This window comes from Artibeus jamaicensis, unplaced genomic scaffold (genome assembly GCF_021234435.1).
Source record: "Artibeus jamaicensis isolate MK-2021 breed Jamaican fruit bat unplaced genomic scaffold, CSHL_Jam_final contig_465, whole genome shotgun sequence".
In the NCBI taxonomy this organism is placed as follows: Eukaryota; Metazoa; Chordata; class Mammalia; order Chiroptera; family Phyllostomidae; genus Artibeus; species Artibeus jamaicensis.
Genome location: NW_026521843.1, coordinates 12,225,950 through 12,246,976, shown reverse-complemented (window position 1 = coordinate 12,246,976; position 21,027 = coordinate 12,225,950). Strand labels below are relative to the sequence as shown.

At 47.7% G+C, this 21,027-nt stretch overlaps 1 protein-coding gene across 4 annotated transcripts in view; it reads right to left on the bottom strand.

The window, feature by feature from the left end:
* Window positions 1-18,155: 18,155 nt before the first annotated feature.
* Window positions 18,156-21,027, bottom strand: part of KLHL29 (kelch like family member 29) — a 278,870-nt gene continuing 275,998 nt past the window's right edge. For all 4 annotated transcript variants that reach the window (XM_053667055.1, XM_037143412.2, XM_053667054.1 and 1 more), the window contains one exon: window positions 18,156-20,283. In XM_053667055.1, coding sequence (XP_053523030.1) covers window positions 20,100-20,283 — 184 coding nt within the window. In that variant the 3' untranslated portion in view covers window positions 18,156-20,099. The remainder of the gene's footprint in view (window positions 20,284-21,027) is intronic.

Genomic DNA, 21,027 nt, shown 5'->3' with positions numbered 1-21,027 from the left:
ACAGGACCAGACAGAGTAGGTGTCCGGTAAATCTCAGTCACTTCCACTGCATTCATCACAATGACTGTATTAGTGTGTGTCCATAAAAATGGTTTGGGAGCTTAGAAACGTACATAAGTGGAATTATCTTTACTTAAATATATATGTAAGTCAGAAACACATGGCTCTCCCCAGAGCCAATTATTTTCTATACTGGTCAACTGATTATTTTAGTAAGAGCCTGTGTATCTCTAAATATTATTTTTATTTGGCTGCTACCTTTTGACTTCCTGCCATGGAAGAGAGAGCGCCACCTGTGCCTGCACACACACACTCCCTGTTGTCCTCACCCTCTCAGCTGGTCGTCTTTTCATTAAATCATTATCCAGAATCACATTATTTTGACTATAAAAACCATTGACCACTGAGCTGTTAGTATACTGTGATTAGTTTTCCCTTTCTGTACACTTTTTTGGTAAGAGCAGCCTTTGTCTGCCCAGTTTTCTGTGTATCAACTGCTAGTTTGTCCCTAAACTCGTCCCCAGTCCCACTCTCTTCCTGGTCCCTTCAAACGTAAGGTATTCTAGTGTCCCGTCGTCTTGAGAAAACTGTTGGCGTTTCCGACCTTTCCCAGTGGCGTGTTGCCCTCCCTTGACCTGTCTCTCCTCACGGTCATTCCCGTCCTTTGTCGTTGCTGAGAACTCCAGTGCTGTTCGGGTTTTCCTGACCCACGTTCCTCATTTTGCTGCTCTTTCCTAAAGCTTTTGGAATCTCTCCTTTTCTCCTGATGGATATCCCCCAGACACGTTCTGGAATTTCGCAGACCTGTCTTGGGGCCGTTGTCTGGGCTGGACTCTGAGCCTCTCCTCTCTGTCCTTGAGTTCCGAGGACACTTCCGGAGCTCTTTCTGTATATGGTTTGCTTGCATTTGTTTTCTTCTTCCTCTGTGTCTAGGACCACTGTTAATTCAGATACCGGCCTTCCTAGACTGTGCTCCAAAGTCTATTTCCTTCCCAATTTAAATTTCTGTATTTAATTTGTTTTAAAGATTTTATTTATTTATTTTTAGAGAGGAAGGGAAAGAGAGAAATATCAGTGTATGGTTGCCTCTCGTGAGTCCCCTGCTGGGAACTGGCCTGCAACCCAGGCGTGTGCCCTGACTGCGAATTGAACCTCGATCCTCTGGTTCACAGGCCTGTGCTCAATCCACTGAGCTACACCAGCCACGGCCTTAAATTTCTGTATTTAATTTAATTTTTATTTTTGTTCTCTTGATGTTTAAAGTATCATTTTGTTCTTGTTTCATGGATGCAAAAATCAGCTCATCTTTTTTGTTTCTGTCTTAGTTTTTCTTTTGCCTGCAGGGACTCTGACCCCCCCAGGTTGCTCTTCCCGTGTGTGGTGGCCCAAGTTGCTTTTGGGACACAGGGCAAGACTCTCCAGAGAGGAGAGCAGCAGAGCCTTCTCTGGGAAATGTCCCTGGGACCAAGAGGAGAAAAGCTAAAGACAGTGACATTGGGGGTCCCGTTAGGAGACCCCCATGGACAGAGTTGTAGAGGTTAGACATAATAAATACAAAGTCGAGTAAATGTCGGCTGCTTTGATATCCTTCTCTGTTACGAGAACAGACCCGAACCTTTGTCATTTAGTTGGTTATCTGAATAGGAGTCTCCTAGTGGGAATGTCTTCATTATTTTTACAAATGACTTTGAGACCTTTGAATAGTCACATGTGTTCCCTTGGTCTGCTGCCACCTTTGCCCTCCTGACCTCCTTTTCCTTTCATTAGGCTGGAATGTTAGACTCAAGGACTCAGAGGGGACTGGGGTGTTTGGGGAGGTTTCGCCTGGGTGGCTTTTCCCCGCTTTAGGAGCAGCGGCTGTCTTCAGGACGCCTGCAGGTGATGGAGCCTGGCCCTTTCCTTCCGCTGACTTCCGCCAACGCCAGCTGCTTTGCTGACGGCACCTCCCGTCTAGACACAGAGTCCACTGGTCTGTGTAGGACACTCGGGCTGGCGGCTCTCCCATGAATGGCTGATGTCACGGGTCTGAAAGGCCACCAGCAAAGGTCTTAAGCCACCCTGATAATCTGACCGGAATTTCTGTTTCTTTCTGGAATTCTGGCTATCTAAAACTCTTTCGAGCTAGTGTTTTGATGAAAAGAAGCAGCATAACTTCAGGGAAAGATGCCCCGTACTGGCCAACCCTTTCCTCGTAGCTCTCGTGGGCTTCAAACCAAGAGGGATGAAGGAAAGCTGGGCTGGAGAAAACAGGTGAGGACGGTGGAAAGCAAGCTTGGTGTTTTGTTACGTATGTGTCGTCTTTTATAAGTTAAACGGAAAACAATATTGGCCTCTCTTCTACCATTCGTGTGCTGGAGATGGGGAAGTTGGAGGAGTATGCCCATTTCATTCACGTATCTCTTAAATCAATGGTTTATTTATCATACAGCGTTATTGATCGCTTGCTAGTGAGTTGCTAAGTATTGAATTTAAAAGGCCAACATTTTAATGGGTTGTAGTGGTTTGGGAAGGTAGGGGTCGAAGAGTTGGTTCGGAAGACTGAGTAGGTTACCATCAAAGATATAAAGTCTGTGAATGGAAGTGCGGTGGAAGGTAACGCTGTCTCCATAGTTTGCGGCCTTGTTATGGAAGACCGCGCTGGGGCTGTCTGAGCTTTAGTACGTGGTGACCCTTCACTGCTTTGGAACAGCACCATGGGATGATGAAAACGGAATTTTAGAAATATTAGTTTGACAGGAATCTACAAAGTGAAAAATAACTACTTCCTTTTCACAAGCTACGCCGACTGCCTGTCACGTGCCCAAGTATGTGTCAGGCACTGGAGTCTCGGCGCTGAGTTAAAGGGCCCCGGCCCTCGGAAGTCACTGCTCAGTAGGAGACATATTCTTAAGAGGAAAAATGCTTAATCGGGTGCATGCCATGATGATGGTTTGGCTGAGGAAGGGAACTACCCCACAGGGAATTCATGAAAGGTTTTTCTGGTGCCCGTGATGCCGTAACAGCATCTCGAAAAAAGGAGGAATGTGCTGAAAAATGGGGAAGAACGTTCCACGCAGAGGGACCGGGATCACACAGGCCCAGGCACAGGGGCCAGCATGCTACGTTCAGACAGCTGTGGGCATTGCTCGTGGTCTGGATACTACAGCAGAGAAAAAGGTGGAGTTAGAGGTTAACAGGGACTCGACACTGAAATGCCTTTCTCACACGCCAGGAGAGACAGGCGGGGGCCTGAACGAGGGAGGCGTGGGAGGGCTGCCGGGGAAGGGGCAGTGTCTAGGGAACGTAGAGGTGCGATCGTTAGGACTGAGCGGTCGGATTTGGGGCTGAGGGATGAAGGAAGAGCCTGGACTGGCTCTCAGGTTCCTGCCTGGGCAGCAGGTGGAGCAGCGGCGCCCTTACCCGAGAGTGGACCGGGGACGTAGCCAATCGGGAGTGAATGCAGCACTGGGTGTTGGGACACCCAGGTCCCGCAGATCTGTAAAGAAATCTGAAGTTTAGGAGAATGGGGTGGGGTGTTGTGAAGTTTAAGAAATTAATGCCGGATTACCGATCAGACATTTTCTATTAAGTATTTCCTCATTGAATTTATACCTCTTTATTGTTAAAACTGCTTCAAACAACTGTATCACGAATTACTATTACAGGATGTAACCACCACCCTGTTAAAGAAAATGACGCTTTCTCAGCCAACCCAGAAGCTAACATTCCCATGAAAACCCCCCATTTTCTCCCCAAATGTAACCACTCTCCGAACATTTATGGAAATGGCGTTTTCGCTTCTCTTACAGTTTTATCACCTGGGTCCATTTCTAAATGCTGTTTACATTTCTCTGGCCTGTTCCCCTCCTTTGTCGTTTCAATCTCTTAATTGGCAGATTCCTCCTCAATGTCTCTTTATGCTCGGCATTAATCTGTTGACGAAATCCGGTTTCGATCTTTTGAATTTCCCAGCCTGGATTTTGTTGACTGTGGCAAAGCGCGCGTGTTCGTTTGTCCTCTGTATTTCTCACTAATTGGTGCGTGACTCTGTGCTGTCCTGCGTGGTACCTGCTGCCCACATGTGGCTACCGAGACCTTGAAATACACCGAGTGCAGCCTGAGTTTTGCTACAAGTATAAAATGCCCACTTTATTGTAAAGACTTATTGCAGGGAATAATATGAAGTATCCGATTAATAGTTTTTATGATTGTGTATTGAAATGATCATCTCTTTGATACATTGAGTTAATGCCGAGCAAAAATCTAGTTAAAAACAGTTTCAGCCTAGTTCTTTTTTAGTTTTTGAGACATAGTTGCTAGAAAACTTAAACACATCTGTTGCTCACGTTATGTATCTATTGGCCAGCACTGATCTGGAAGCTTCATCGGATTCTGGTTTTTACTGTTACTCTTTTTTCTTTTTTTTTTTAATTAAATTTTTGCCCATTTTTAGTTGTTTCTTATTGAGTTTGGAGAGTTCTTTTTTAATTTTTTTTTTTAAAGATTTTATTTATTTATCTGTAGAGGGGAAGGGAATGAGAGAGGGAGAGAAACATCAATGTATGGTTGCCTTCGTGCATCCCCTGCTGGGAACTGGCCTGCAGGGAACCAGCCTGTAACCCAGGCATCTGCCCTGACTGGGAATCGAACCTCGATTGTCTGGTTCACAGGCCCGCGCTCAATCCACTGAGCTACACCAGCCAGGGCCACTGTTACTATTTTTCACCAGACGACTTCATACATGAGCCTGTAGGATCAGTAGGACCCGTAGGACACAGTAGGGTCTAGTTAGCCTTTTTGGGATGTCAGAAGTGACTGGCCCTCAATTCCTAGATGTCTTAACTCACTCAAGTCTGCAGAATGGTGAATCCGAACGAAATCCCTTCCTACTCATTATTATCTGGTGAGTGTGCAAGTCATGGAGGGAGGGGAGGTAGGATTAAGGCCCGACTCTTTACCTTTAGGAACCAGTTTTAGGAGTGAATGATCTCCCTCAAGAAGCGATGAGTTTGTTTCCTTGGTATTGTGAGTTCACAGATTTAACCATGTTCGGTACAGGTCAGTGCATCCCTATCAGTGATGTTCCCTCTGCTATTGCTGATATTGGCAGCTCATGGCCTTTTTTTTTTCTTGGTTAGTCAGTGTGTTTTTATTCATCTCTTCAAAACACTAGTTTCTGGTTTCATGAGTCAGCCCTGGTTGTTTCTTTTTTTCCGTTTTTTAAATTTCTGCTCTTCAGCTTATTTCCTGCTTTCTGCTTGTTTTGTGCTTAGTTTCTAACACTGAAAGGTTAGATGGTTTGTGTGCTAGTTTTTGCTTTTCTAATAGAAATATTTAATGTTAAAAATTAGTAAGCATGGCTTCAGCCAGCTGCATCCCACACGCTTTGACATCTTGCATTTCCCTTCTCATTCATTTCAAAATGTTTCCTATGTCACCTTGAAACTTCCTCTTTGACTCCGGGATTATTTAAATATGTATTTAATTGTCTCATATTTAGAATTTCCCAGGATTTGTGTTCCTGATTTCTCATTTAATTCTGTTGTGGTCAATCAATATATGCTGTATAATTTTAGTTCTTTTAATTTTAATTTTATTCTGGTTTGTTTTGTTACCTATCTTATAATCTATCATAGTTTATGTTTTATGTCAACCTGAAAAAAAAAGTACAGCCCTGGCTGGTGGATTGAGCGCGGGCCTGTGACCCAAAGGTCACTGGTTCGATTCCTGGTAAGGGCACATGCTGGGGTTTTGGGCCAGGTCCCCAGTAGGGGGCGCGTGAGAGGCAACCACACATCAGTGTTTCTCTCACTCTCTTTCTCCTTCTCTTCAAAACTAAACAAATAAAATCTTTTTTAAAAGATTTTATTTATCTCTGGAGGGGAAGGGAAGGAGAGATGGAGAGAAATATCAATGTATGGTTGCCTCTCATGGGTTCCCTGCTGGGAACTGGCCTGCAACCCAGGTATGTGCCCTGACTGGGAATCGAACTGCGATCCTCTGGTTCATAGGCCCGTGCTCAATCAACTGAGCTACACCAGCCAGGGCTAAACAAATAAAATCTTTTAAAAAATAAAAAGAAATATCTTTGTTGTCGTAGGGTGGAGGGTTCTATTATGCTGTCCAGGTCCTTAAAACCTTGCTGATTTTCTGTCTACTTGTATCAATTACTAAGAAAGGAGTGCCAAACTCTCCATGCGTAACTGTGCATTTATCTATTTCTCTCAAGTTCTCTCCACTTTTTCTTCCTCTGTCTTGAAGCTCTATTGTTAGCTGCATACGCATTTAGGTTACGTCTTCTTGGTGATAGAACCTGTTTGCATCATGTAATATTACTGTGCTCAATTTTTGTGGGTGTCTCTCTGGAAGTAGAATTGCTGGATCACATGGTAATTCTTTTAACTTTTGGGGGGACTGCTACCCTGCATTTATCTTGGCCGCACCATTTCAGATTTCCACCAACAGCACACAGATGACATCATTGCTCCACATCCTCACCAACGCTTGTTATTTTCTGGAAAAAAAAAAAAAAAATTTTTTTTTTGGCTAGCAGCCATCGTCATGTGTATGAGGTGGTTTACATGCAGTGTAATTGTTGTTCTGTTTGGCTGTAACTCTAGCATTTTTTTGTACATTGTTTTCTGTTTGTCTCCCCTGCTTGTCGTTCCTCTCTTTTCCCTTTTGCAGAGTCTTTGGGGTTATTTAAATATCTTCATATTCCATCTTAACATGTCTTTAGTAAGAGGGACTTGTAGGTACCACTAAGATTACGAGCTGGGGAGAGTGTCCTGGGCGACCTGAGTGGGCCTGCGTGGTCACAAGGGTCCTTACAGAACTGTGAACAGTAGAGTGAAAAGCTCACAACTGTCAACAGCTGAACCTAAACAACAAAAACAAGCTAAGCAAACAACTAGAGCAGGAACAGAATCACAGGAATGGAGATCACATGGGGGGTTGTCAGTAGGGAGGGAGGAGGGAGGAGAATGGGGGAAAAGTACAGGGAATAAGGAGCATAGATGGTAGGTACAAAATAGACGCGGGCAGGTTAAGAATAGTATGGGAAATGGAGAGGCCAAAGAACTTACATGTACAACCCAAGGACATGAACCAAGGGCGGGGAATGCTGGTGGAAGGAGGGGTACAGGAATAAAGGGGAGAAAAAAATAGGACAACTGTAATAGAAAAAAATAGGACAATATATACTTAAAAAAAGAGGGGGGCAGGACGAGTACAGTCGGGAAAGGGAGAAGCGATGGTGACGCAGAGGCAGCGCAGTGGGCTTTGAGGACGAAGGCAGGGCCGCGGGCCAGGCAGTGAGGTAGCTTCTAGAGGCTGGAAAAGGCTCGGGCATGGACTCTTCCCTAGAACTAACTCCAGCAGGAACAGGGGTCTCCGGACACCTTTTCCGTAGCTCCTTAGACTCTCTTTAGACTCCTGACCACCGGTGCCACAGTGCGTTTGTGTCACCGTGGGCCACCGCGTTTGCAGTGGTTTCTCCCAGCAGCAAGGGACCTTCATTCAGCTCCCACCACGCACCAGCGTGGGTCGCGAGGGCCGTTTGCACACGAGGGCAGCATCTTAGAGTCCCTGCTCTGTCGGCTGGTCAGTTCTGTGCTTGTGCAACTGAGGGCTTCACACCTTAATGAAGGGACCTCCCCCGCCCCCAGATCTCTGCTCTTTGTGACCTTCTTCCACACTCGCAGCCCCCCCCCCCCCAGGGCCCCCTTTTCTTGGTATGGCTCAAAAGAGAGAACAGAATCTTTGGGGACGTGCCTGCTGTCCCTGTCACTGGAGGCTGACTCGTTCCTGGCCTTGTGTCTCGGGGCGCTGGGGAGAGCATTTCTCTTCCCGGATTCCGCCCCTCTGCAGTGGAACCCGGGGTGTGGGGGGCGGGGGGGGGCGGGGGCGCGCAGGTCATTCTTTGCCTTTCGACTTTCCCACCCAGGCCGCCTGCTCCGTCTAGGTTTCAGAGCCCTTAGGTCATTGCTTTGTGTCTTTCGTCCAGGACTTTTCGTTGTAATTGGTGGAAAGAGGGCCTACTCACTCAGTCTTCACCAGGACCGGAAGTTTCTTTATTTCTTTGTTACTTTGTTACTTCTTTGTTACATGAGAGTTTCCTGCCTTCCCCACCCCCACCCCAGCTTCTATTTGTCTGAAGGCATTATCTGTTTTTTTTTAATTATTAACTTTCATGTGTTTTTCTAGTTTAGCGTACATTTCCAAAAGGATTTTCTCTAATTCTTTCGTGAATTATTTCACATCCTTTGTGAGTTATTAAAATCCTGGCGTATACTGTTCTTTCTTTCTTCTGTTACTGTTTTGTGCCCTTTGGTAGGTTATGATTTTCATGTATTTTGCAGGCAAGTCTTCCGGAAGGCTGTTCCTGCCTATAGGGTAGGCTCCTTTTCAAGTTTTTCCTTTTAATGTATTTATTTGGGATTTTCCCTCAACCCTCCATTGCTCATTTTCTGACGTTCCTTTTCTTGCTTTCCGAAGGAAGCCTGGATTTCATGTCTCCGGAGCGCTGTCCTCTGTTACTTTTGCGGAGCGTTTGAATGCGTGGCTGTCTACCTCCTGAAATCTGCTCCCCTCGCCTGCTCCGTTCTGGGTCTCTCTTCTGTCCCTGTCCTGTTCCACTTAGACGCTGGCCCTACAAGTGTGGTCTTAGGGGGGGGCTGGGGTCCCGAAAGGGGGGCTTCAGCTGGTTCGTTTTGAGAATTTGCATGACTCGCACTTCCCCCAGAACCACCCCCACCCCCCACTGCACTCCCCCGGGAGCTGGAGTCCGCAAGAACACTCAGGGTCGGGGGTTGATCTCCACCGGGCCCCCACCGGGCCCCCAGCGTCCCCGTGAGGCCCCGGGGCGTGCTCAGCGCCGCCAGCCGCTGCTGACACTCCTCTGCTTTCCTCCTCACGCGTGCACCACGTGGTGTCAGGTGTGTTCGTGGTGTGCTCCTCCGCGCCACTTGGGGTTTGGAGTTCTGCCTCGTTACCCGGACGTTATCTGTGGGTCTTTGACTTTTTCAGCCTGATTGCTCTGTTTTTAACGGGCAGTTCAGGATGATTAAAAATGCCGCCATCCTCCGCCTCAGTTACTTTGATAAAAGGTGTGCCCTTCTGCTAAGAGTGGGGGCTTCTGGGTAGGAAATTCAGGGCGAGACATGAAGGTTTAGAACACTCACTCGCTGATGGGAGCGGAAAGGGTCCTCTCCAGGAAGAGAGGAGAATAGGCTAACCGAGGGGAGGGTGGGGACCCTGTATTAATAGTGGGGTCAGCCTTTGAGAATGCGGGGCGGGGGGGAGGGGAGGTACTTTGCAGGTATAGCCCCAAGGGAAGCCCTCACAGGAGGTTGGTAGTTGGATCAGCATTACAATTAGGATTGCAGGTTTGCCTTGTTGGCTGCATCAAAGGGCCAGCGTGTTACAGGTGGTTGAGACAGATTTCGGTAGAGGAATTCCATTTGTGGGTGCCAGTGTCAGTGAAATAGGGTGGGGCTGCTGAACTGGCAGAGGCTGGAACAGACCTGGAGGCTGAGTGTCTGTCCTGCAACCAAAGAGAGAACAGTGTGTGTGTGTGTGTGTGTGTGTGTGTGTGTGTGTGTGTGTGTGTGTGTGTGGTGGGTGGTGGGTGGGCATGGGAACATCCTGGCCGGAGACTTTTGTCCCAGTGTGGAGTTGAAGATTTCTTAGGTGGGTTTAAAAAAACTTCCAGTGTCAGGTGTGGTTTAATGTATTTGATCCCTATAATTTATTAAAGGCTTTGAAATTTCCAGCTTCTCAACAAATAGTAAATCAGAAAGCATTACTCTAAAATTATATATTGTCATAGGGTCTTAAGACCCCCAAGTAAAACCCAAGGCTTAGGAAACTCTGGAACGAGTTTTCACAAAGAACACATGACTGGCTCGAGTCTCATGTTTAAAGCCAGCTACACGCTCATCATGACAACAGACCAAAATAAATTTTGATATGAGATAGCATTCCCTCTAAATACTGTGTACAGCTACTTTCTTTATAGCTCAACATTCCTCGAGAAAGTGTTGGACATTAATTACAAATTTCTGTTTTAGCACTTTAATGAATGCAAAGGATTTTAACAAGACTTTGCAAACAGATGTTTTTTAAAAAGAAACGTGACAGTCCACAAGCAACATTATACTTCACATGTTGCCGAAATAGTGGTTATTTGTGGTTCTTTGCGGTGGGACGTCTCACATTCACATATTAAAGGAGACGGCAAGCTGGCAGCTCTGGAGTTCACCACAGTTTAACAAAGAAATGTCTTTAATAAGATTGTTTAAAGTGGAGTTTGTAGCACAGAAAGAAATAATTGCTTGTCACACTACAAAAACATTCGTTTCACATCTTTGGCATGTTTCTTTATACTGATTTCCATATTGTTTGGATGTATATATCTACAAAAAGAAAACAGCAAAAGATCTTCTATTAAAAATCTTCTTTTTCCTCCACATAGTCAGGATTTTATATCTGGAATCGATGCAGCTTTGTCTCACTGTTAACACAAATATTAAATAGAATATTTTTACATTTTACTATGGTGTTTTCATTAAAATACTGATATTAGTGTGAAATTGTTTGAATTTTGAATATTGACAGGACAGTGATTGGTCTCTCTGCTCTTTGCTGGAGATGACTTGGTTCAGAAGATTGTCATGTTGTTCAAAATGTAAATAAAGTGCAAAATGCCCAGGGACCTTTCCAGACCACGCCACGTCACACCTTTGCAACTACCGTGAAACCCAGCATCTCCCAGGTTTGGTTAAGCTTAAGGCCTTGTACACAAATGTTTACTGCAACATTATTCCTAATAGCTACAAAGCAGAAGTAACCCAATGCCTATCAACCAATGAGTGGATATTCACGATGCATCCATTTATATATATATCCATTTTATGCACCTGTTTGGTGAAATACTATTTGGCCATAAAAAGGAATGAAGTGCTGATACATGCTATAACCTAGTTGAATCTTGAGAACAGCATGCTAAGTGAAAGCCAGAGCTACAAGCCACACGTACCGTATGGTGCCATTTATATGAAATGTCCGTAACAGGCAAGTCCTCGGAGACACGAAGTAGATCCGAGTTGGCCATGTGCTGGGGGGGGGGGGGGGGGGGTGCAGCTGCTGGGGGGTGGGGAGGTGCTGCTCATGGGCGCAGGAGGCTTTCTGAGACGGCCACAGGGCCCTGGAATTAGGGAGGGGTGGGTGATGGCCGCCCAACCCCGTGAATGCACTAAAACCCGCCGAACTGCATACTTTAAAACGGTGAACTTTATCATATGTGAATGATATGTCAATAAAGCTGTTGTTAAAAAGAACCCTAAGAAAGAGGCACAGGCTGAAATAAGGCAGCGGAGGTTGAAAGGCAGGGAACGGAGGAGGTGAGCCCACGAGCTTCGAGGACAGGACGGGGTTTTTACTAACAGGGGTGCAGAGCCCCAGGGCAGAGGCTGCTCCCTGGAGGCACGGGCGCGCACGGAGCCCTGGCCGGCGCCCCCGGGGTGAAGGAAGTCTGTGCGCACAGTAGATTCTCCAGGTATCTGTAGGCTGCAGGGGTGCCCGAAGCTGGGGCCTCACCCTTCCCCTTGCGGTAACCGAAAACACTCCTACGCCGCCAGTGGGGTTTGGTGATCGTCCCGCTTCTCTGCGGTTGCAGACGGAAGGACCTGGCCCCGGCCAGCAGGCGGCGTAGTCTGCTCGCCCAGCGTGCGCCACTCACCGCTGCGTCCTCGCCTCGGGAGGAGAGACTCCAGAGTGACCCGTGAAATGCTAGGGGTCAACGGAGCACGTGGGTTATAAATTGGGGAAGGTGAACACAGATTTTTGGATGCTCTTATTTCTGCTCTCCGTGGAAAAGCCAGCGTTCTTGAAGTTGGGTCCTTCTTTGAGTTTGTTCCTTGACCCATTTCTTTCTCTCTCTCTCTTTTTTTTTCACAGAGAAGTCAATAACTTTTTAATATATTATTCATAAACAAAAACTGTGATGGAGCAAAAAGGACCGTTCACACTAGTAACTAAAACTGTAAAACAACAAGAATAGGCTTCAAAAAGAATATGCAACACCTACCTCAAAATAAATTGACTTAGAAGATTCCAGTTAATAACCCAAAATGAGCTAGGGATTTTTGGAGCTTTCAAAAACTACATTTAAAAAATAATCACAGGATGAGACTTGCTGCAGGAAATATCAAGATGTATTGTATTAGCATAAAAAGGGAAAGAGAAGCGATATGACCAATGGGTCAATAGATCAAAAGCAGGTCTATATCTTTGGAAATGATTTAGGATAAACTTGGCACCTCAAATAAAAAAGATTCACTGGTAGGAACCCGGTCAGTTGGTGTTTTGCGTGTGGGGAAGATGTTAGAGCTTTGTTTGAAGTCTTGCACAAAAACATTTCAGGATAGTGGATTTAAGAAGTAAACACGAAAAAAATGATAGGATGAAATAAATATGTACGAGAGAATCTTTAACAATATCCTCAGGGTGGAGGAAGCCTTTCTGAACTCTGAAAGCTAGATTTGACGACATAGTAATTTAAGATTCTCTACAATGAAGGACAAAATTTAAAAGACAAATGATAAATCAGGAGAAAATATTTACCATATATAACTGAGGAGGGTCATAAGATATAAAGAGATCTGCCCATAAATAAAACATAATTAAATAATAGGAAATTTACAGATAGAAGTACAAGGGGCCCAAAACTATTTTCTATCTGTGATATGAGCAGAATTTAAAAGTCTGCCAACTTCAGTGTTGGTGTGGGTTAGGGAAATGGATCCCCCCCACTGATTATGGCAGGATGGTAAATGCTTTCAGGAGCCATCCCTTACTGCTGGACATGCTCAGGATGCTGGGGAAACACTTCAACCTCCATCCCCTTGGGGGCCAAGGTCATGGTATTCCCTTTGGGGCTGAGGCTGGTGCAGCCAGGGCCAGTGTGCTCTCCTCTTTACTCTCCGGGTCAGGGACTGTGGTGGGCAAGAATGACAGGAACCCCTTAAGAGCTCATGCCCGGTGAAGGCTCGCAGGAGTTGTTTCGAAGGAGGCGGCAACGGCTGGCCTGACACTTGAGTGTTCTCTCCTTCCCCCAGGTTTCCTGGGCAGAGCCAAACCCTCCGCTGGAGGAAGCCAGTGTGCTGCTGAGTCTCTTACCAGGCATTTCAAAAATGGCTTCTAAAGAGGACAGTGTCTAACACAGAGCTGTCTGTCATACGGCAGAACTGTCCTCATGACAGCGTTCTGAGACAGGTCGGGAGAAGGAAGGAGCCTCAGTCTTGGAATCCTAAGAGCTGCGCGGTGCAGGGAGGCTCAGAGAGGCCGTGTGATGCAGCGCAGGCCCCTGGTGTCTCGTCTGAACACTGAGGTGCCTCAGGCCAAGTCTCCACTTCACCGGGCCCCTGCCGCACGGTGGGGCTCACCATCCTCTGCCAGGTTGGTAGGAGGATAAATGCGGTGATGTACGGAGAATGCTGGGCACGAGCGTCCCCAGGGTTGCAGTACTGCACCACTTACCTTTTCTGACATGCTTTCCTCTTAAAGGGTGAGATGCTGCCCTACGCCCTGTAGGGCAAATGAGGAGATGGAATCACGCGGTTTGAGTGGCTCTGGTGTCCCCTGGATCGAGGGTTAATTAGAGACGGCCTGTAAGGGCACTCATTCGAGTTTCGGCAGCCTTACTGTATCCTCCTGTTCACCCAGAGTTTCCCTCCTTCCCTTTGGGCTTTTCATCTCCCTTGACCCTCCGAGAACACAGAGACGTGCTGCTGTTCGTTTTTTCCCGTAAAAATCTTCATGCGCTGAAAGATATAATCCATCCACTCCTAGCCTTTAGGTTAAAAAAAAAGAAACCCAATCATGCTTATTACTGGCATTCCTTTCCTTTTTTAATTTATTGTTTTGTTTTGTTTTTGTTTTTTTAAATAGATTTTATTGATTATGCTATTACAGTTGTCCCATTTTCCCCCCTTCATTCCCCTCCACCCTGCACACCCCCTCCCACCCACATTCCCCCCTTTACTTCATGTCCATGTGTCTTAAGTTCTTTAGCTTTTACATTTTCCATGCTATTCCTGCCCTCCCCACCATCTATTTTCTACCTACCATCTATGCTACTTAGTCTCTGTACCTTTTCCCCTTCTCCTCCTCCCACTCCCCTGTTGCTAACCCTCCATGTGATCTCCATTTCTGTGGTTCTGTTCCTGTTCTAGTTGTTTCCTTGGTTTGCTTTTGTTTTAGGTGTGGTTGTTAATAATTGTGAGTTTGCTGTCATGTTACTGTTCATAGTTTTTATCTTCTTTTTCTTAGATAAATCCCTTTAACATTTCATATAATAAGGGCTTGGTGATGATAAACTCCTGAAACTTGACCTTATCCGAGAAGCACTTTATCTGCCCTTCCATTCTAAATGAAAGCTTTGCTAGATAGAGCAATCTTGGATGTAGGTCCTTGTCTTTCATGACTTGGAATATTTCTTTCCAGCCCTTCTTGCCTGTAAGGTCTCTTTTGAGAAATCCACTGACAGTCTGATGGGAACTCCTTTGTAGGTGACTGTCCCCTTATCTCTTGCTGCTTCTAGGATTCTCTTTTTCATTTTAGGCTTCACTAATGTAATTATGATGTGCCTTCGTGTGTTCCTCTTTGGGTCCAACTTTTTTGGGACTCTGAGATTCCTGGACTTCTTGAAAGTCTGTTTCCTTTGCCAGATTGGGAAGTTCTCCTTTATTATTTGTTCAATTAAGTTTTCCACTTGTTGCTCTTCCTCTTCCCCTTCTGGTACTCCTATAATTTGGATGTTGGGATGTTTAAAGATGTCCTGGAGGTTCCTAAACCTCTCCTCATTTTTTGAATTCTTATTTCTTTATTCTTCTCTGATTGGTTGTTTCTTTCCTCCTTTGATTTGAATTGGTTTGAGTCCCAGTTCTCTTCCCATCACTATTGGTTCTCTGTGCATTTTCCTTTATTTCACTTAGTGTAACCTTCATTTGTTCATCTAATTTGCGACCAAATTCAACCAATTCTGTAAGCATCATGATCACCAGTGCTTTGAACTGTGCATCTGATAGGTTGGCTATCTCTTGTTCACTTAATTGTATTATTTCTGGAGCTTCGATCTGTTTTTTCTTTTCGGCCATTTTTTTTTTGTCTTGTCGCACCTGTTATGTTGTAAGGGGTGGAGCCCCAGGTGTTCACCAGGGCAGAGCAACCCAGTTGCTGGATTGTGATGCTGTATGTGGGGAGGGGTCTGAGAGGGAACAATGGCACTTGTATGGCTCTCTGTCAGACCTCGGTCCCTTCCACTGCTTCCCCCAAGCAAAGTGGGCCTTTCTGGTGCTGATTCCCATGTGGGTGGGCTTGTGTGCGTTCTAGGACCCTGTGGGTCTCTCCAACGAACTCTCCTGTGAGGCTGGGAGTTTCTCCCTGTACCTCAACCTCCACAGGTGTTTTCAATTGGTGTTTTTAGGCCTTATTTCCAGGCGCTAGGACCCTGGGTTGTGTGATCTGTCTCCCCAGTTATCTGCACACAAATGTGGGGCCACCGTCCGGTCAGCCAGTCGCCTTGTGAATGGTGCCCCGCTTCTCAATTGCTGCCTTGCTGGGTCTGCTTGTCACCAACCCCATGCCCAGGGTCTGCCCGCTGCCTCCGACGTGCCTGGTATCACCACTTCCAGTGCCGCGACCCCACTCCGCTCTGGGCTGCCCGACTCCGCCCGGTCTACTGGTCTGGACGAACGTGTCTATTTCAGCTCCTTGGCTGTCCGACTCCCATACAGTTCAATTTTTTGTCAGTTCTGGTTGTTATTTTGTTTCTAAATTTTTGTTGTTCTTCTTTCGGTTGTGCAAGGAGGCACAGTGTGTCTACCTACGCCTCCATCTTGGCCGGAAGTCTCCCTTTCCTTTTTTTTAATAGTTTATTTTTATTGCATTTTTTCCATTAAATCACTTTCTTCCATGTAATTCTTTGTTATGTTATTCTGAACCCTAAATTCTTCATCGTTTATGGTCCCAAATTAGGAAATAATATTTGACGATTTTTCAGACTAGAGGTGAAAGATTACTCTCTGTTCCTCATTCCCCACTGAAAAATGTATGTCTTTATCATAAAAGTAGTGTCATAGCTTTGTATGCATTGGGGAGAAGAGGGAAGAGAAATGGCCCACGATCCCATCAGTACCGCTAATAATAGTTTACAGCTGTGAAACCATCATTTTTACATCCACATGTTACATAGCTCCACAAAGAGATCTTATATGACCGTGGCCATGTGGAGACCTGGGTCTCACATTCTTCCTCATCTGACATTTTCTGCACTGCTGTGCGTCTTTTGTGCCCGTCCCAAAGAATCATGGTGATTCCCAGGTTTAGGTGAGCAGCATGGTGTCCGACCATAGCGAGTGTCACGAAGTGGGAGCGAGCTGTTCTTCTCCGCCTTCCCCAGAGGTGGTGGTGTTCCCTCAGGGAGGCCCACAGTGCACTTCCAGGGTCAAGTGTTCCTCGGGCTTTCGGTACAGCGCACTTGCCACATCGCTCCCTAAAAGGGCCATCCCTGTTTGCAAAGCCCGTGGCCCTACTCAGGAGTTTCACCTGTGCTCAGCGGGGCTTGCAGTCCCCTCCCAGCCTCTGCCTGCAGCTTTGGTTAAGCCGATTTAGTAGGTCAAGATGTCACCTCATTATTTCACGTTTCATTGTGTAATGACTACCAGTGTTGAACTTTTTTGTGCAGTGTTTGCTAGCGATGTTTTCTCTTTGTGGGATCTGTTTATGACCTATTTAATGGCTGGAATCACTTAAAATTTTCTAATTGAATTACACGAGCTCTTTAGTAAAGATATTAATCCTTCGTCATAGGAAGTACAAATGCCTTTCCTGACTTATTCTTATTTTGGCTCTGAGTTTAGAGAAAGCCCCCCTCCCACTCTCTCTCTCTCTCACACACACACACACACACACACTGAGCTCCCCCACCCGGCATTTGTGGCAGTGGCAGTGGCAGTGAACTCTCTCACCCTCCACATCAGGTCTGATGAGCGTACCTTGAGCCCCACAGGAGAGGCCCCCCACGGTCCAGGGACACGCCCCACATGTCTGTGATGGTGGGATGCAGTTTGTGTACTGCTCTGAGTTGGTCTAAAGGACACAGGCTTGTCATGGACCCAGAGAGCACGTCTCACTGGATTTAGGGAGATAAAGTAGCCGAGGAGGGAGCTGAGAAAACTACTGCTTGGTGTTGATGGCAGGGTATAATCTCACCATTGGAATCTTCCAGACGCCCTCCCTCCTTCCCTCCAGGGCTGACGTTTCTGCAGACACCGTGGCAGGTACTCACTGGGCAACTCCCGGTTCCCTCTTTGCAAGGCCTCAGCCAGCTTCTCTGGACCCCACTCTTGCTGACCCTGCCCCCCTTCTTGGACCTTTTCCTTACAAAGAGACACTCAGCCTTGGTCAGATGTGGGGATGAAGAAGTGCTGGTAAACGCACCTGCTCCGGCTAATCGAAACTCGTTTCCCTGCAAGAGGCTGTGCAGCCCTGTCTAGTGGCATTTTCACCTGGGAAATGGTGGCATTTTCACCTGTGCACCTGGGAAGCCTCGCGTGGGCGTCCTTGGTGAAGTCTGTCTGGGTGACATGTTAGAGAACAGCCCTGGGCGTGACTGCAGGAGGCAGGGGGCTGCCTCGTGTGGATCTTAGGGTGGGAGCCATGCCCTGTTGTTCACCCTGGAGGGGGCATGTGGTGCTTCTCAGACTGAGGAGCTGGGGTTGCCCTGTGGCTTTGGCACAGCCACCCCAAAGGTCCCCGATGCAGGAGTTGGACCAGCAGGACGCTGACTGCGAAGCCCTCAGTCGTACACGTGTCTCATAAGAAGAGCGCTCACACCTGAAGGGAGACCCTCCGAGTCAGTGCCAGGCTGTTTGCAAGTCCCTCCCAACATGGACCTTTACCTGCCCTTTACCCTTGGCTTCCTTTCAGCTCTGTCTGTCCCCCTGCTAAGGAGTCCTGTCCCTTCTGATCATCAAGATCTGCACGAAGGTCTGTGACGGAGCCCGGAGAGCGGGGGTGTGAGGGAGAGCAGGGGTTCTCCCCCCTGGGGTGAGGGCGGAGGCTCAGGAAGACATAACGGTGACTTCCGAGCCTAGATCTATAAATATATTTATTATGATATAACAAGAACTTAACAATAAACGTATACTATGTACAATATACCGTTACAGAGAACCCTGTTTATATCATTCACAGAAGCAGCCAGTTTCCCTCCAGTGTGATGGACGAGGACAGACGCGCAGTCTCGGCGTCACCCGGGCTGAGTCCCGCTGGCCTGCTAACACCTCCTTTGGAGGCAGCCGCTCGCCGATGCTACCGTGGCCCTGCCCCAGGCAGCTAGGAATTTGTGCTCCAGTCCTTGGGTTCCCACTTGCACCCTGTTTGACATAAATACGTTAAATGACATACAATGTATGTAGTTTTGTGCTTATTACTTTTTTAAAAGAATAAATAATATTAAAAACTGCATAACGAAGTTCCGCGTCTCGTCCACGTGGGAGCCACACTCGTAAATGCCGGAACTGGAATTTCTGTGTCACCGACTGCTGAGAGGAGGAAGGCGTAGCCTGTCCTTTTCTCCTGGTGAATGTTTTCTCTTTTTTTAAGTCATCACATGACAGCAAGTTGAGTTCCTAGATATAAAAACGGTAGATGCGTTTTTGGTACCAACTTCCACAAAGCAGCGCAGGAGCGGCCGCACCCTTCGAGCCCTGGAATGGAAACTGGTCACCGTGTGAGGCCCGAGGGGCAGGGGGCCGGCGGGAAGGCCCCTCGCGCTCGGGCCCCGGTGTCACCTCCGTCCCGGCTTCCCCGTCTCAGGACAACAGGCTAAAGAAGAGCGGCTCTGCGCGTGCCCCTCGGGCCTCGGCCGTCATGGCTCGTCTGCGAAGGCTGTCCCCATCCTGAGAGCTCTGCTGGCAGGTGCCTTAATATATAGCTATAAATATAAAAAATAGTCTCCTGTGCTTTGTAGACGTTGGTCCTCCCTCCCTCCCTCCTTCCCTTCCCGCCTGGCCTGGGTCCTCAGCTGTACCTCATGGAGGGAGCTGGATGGGGGTTTCCTTCTCGAACTATTTTTCTGACAATACCCCCAGGAGGCACAGCTTTTATGGCAGCTGTCTGGGAGTTACTTTTTCTAAAAATAAAACAGGGGCGTTCATTCCCCCCAGGAGAGATCCTTTATTCTGCATGTAGAAAAATCAGAGCGAATGTCCCACGCCGGCACCGCCTACAAAGAGCTTTGGGAATTCCCCCGTTCTCCCTCTCGTGGCCCCCTCCGCTCGGTACTCAAAAATAGCCTTTTGTTTATCAAGAAAATGCCTTGGAAATCTAAATACTTCATATTGGATAAGAGAAAGCTGGCACAATCATCTTGTCCTTCTCTGGCGAAAACAGGGTAGAAAAACCCGTGAAGGACCGACAGCTCCCCCAGCTGCCCGCCAGCTGTCCGCCAGCTGCTCGCCAGCCCCACCTGGCTCTGCCCAGGTGGCTGGCCCTCCTCAGCCCCAGTGGGGACCGGCCGCCTCCTAGACCTCGTGCCGCACAGCACTGTCCCTTGTTTTCTCCTGGCCACTGGAAGTGTACGTTGATTAAAAAGAAAGGTAGAAATCAAAGTGATAAGGACACTTTGATCTTCTTCCAAGAGAGCCTGACGCCTAATATTGTCACAGGATAACTGACCTAGGGTGGCTTAGGGGTCGCGCTTGCTCTGCAGGAAGGAAAAAAACAGCTTCTCTCTCCCAGTTGAAAAATACGTGAGAATCTATTGCACCGGGCAGAGCAAGCGCCTCCGTTCAGAGCAAGTCCCTCTGCCGGAGCCCCGGGGCCCCCCGGCTCTCGCTCTCGGACGGTCATGGTCCCGGAGTGCTAAGCCCCGGTTTCCCCAAAGGCAAGGATGATTTTCTACATTCACTGTAGAGAGGATTCGAATGTTTAGCGCAGTGAGTTCCTTGATTGTGTTTGTCGACCTCTTATTGGTGTTGCTGAAAACTGATCGTTGTGAGAAGCATCGGCCTCACCAGACGCGTCCACAGTCTCATGCGGGTGATCAGCTGATGTCAGCCGCTTTGAATATATTTCTTTATCACAACGCAGCCGTGTCTGAACACAGGGCAGGGCATGTGGGGGAGGAGGGTCCACGTGTTGGTGGTGGGCTCATAGGCTTCCATGTTGCCCAGCGCCGGGCCCTCGCTGCTGACAATGCCCCCGGTCGCATAAATCTTGCCATCGAGCACCACGGCACTGTCAGGGAAAGCGGGAAGGGTATTAGCCATTGAACTTCCCCCTTGGACCTGGAGACAGATCCTCAGTACCCTGTCTTGCACAGGCCGCTTCTCCCCTTTTGCAAAAGTCACGTGGGGTCTCACTGCTCTTCTCTGACCTCTGACCCAAGCTGCTACAAGACAAACACCTTTCCTCCAGAGCCAATCAGAACACTGCGCTGTACCCCCCTGGAGCTGTGGGGGACACGTTTATACTGGGTGCCCCGGGACCTGCCAGACTGACCAAAGATGGCTGGACGATGGACAGGCTCTTGGCTCAGTTCACTGAGTCTCATCTTTTCCTGGTGCCCATACAGACCCTCCCTACTGCTCAGATCACACTGGGAACGTGACTCACAGAAAGACAGCAGACAGGACAATAAGTCACCCTTGAGCACTGGCCACTGGGCTGGGATTTCCACCTTTGCTGAGGTGCTCAGAGTCAGAGCTTCCCCACTGTGGTTCCTGCACGGTGTGGCAGGTGCTGCTGCCCACGGCGACCGCCCGGGTGCTCTCTGCAGAGTTGCCCCACGGTCCTGTAGCACACTCACGGCCTTGGTCCCGCATCTCAGTGGGTCCCGTACGCCCCGCCTACTGCCCCCATCTGCTTTTCCTCTGTTCTCGCCTTTCAGCCACCCCGTCCCACAGGTCCACGTGTCTAGCTTCCTTGCTCACACATTTGAGTGAGTGGCCATTTCTTCTTGGCTAGCCCCTGAAACTGGAC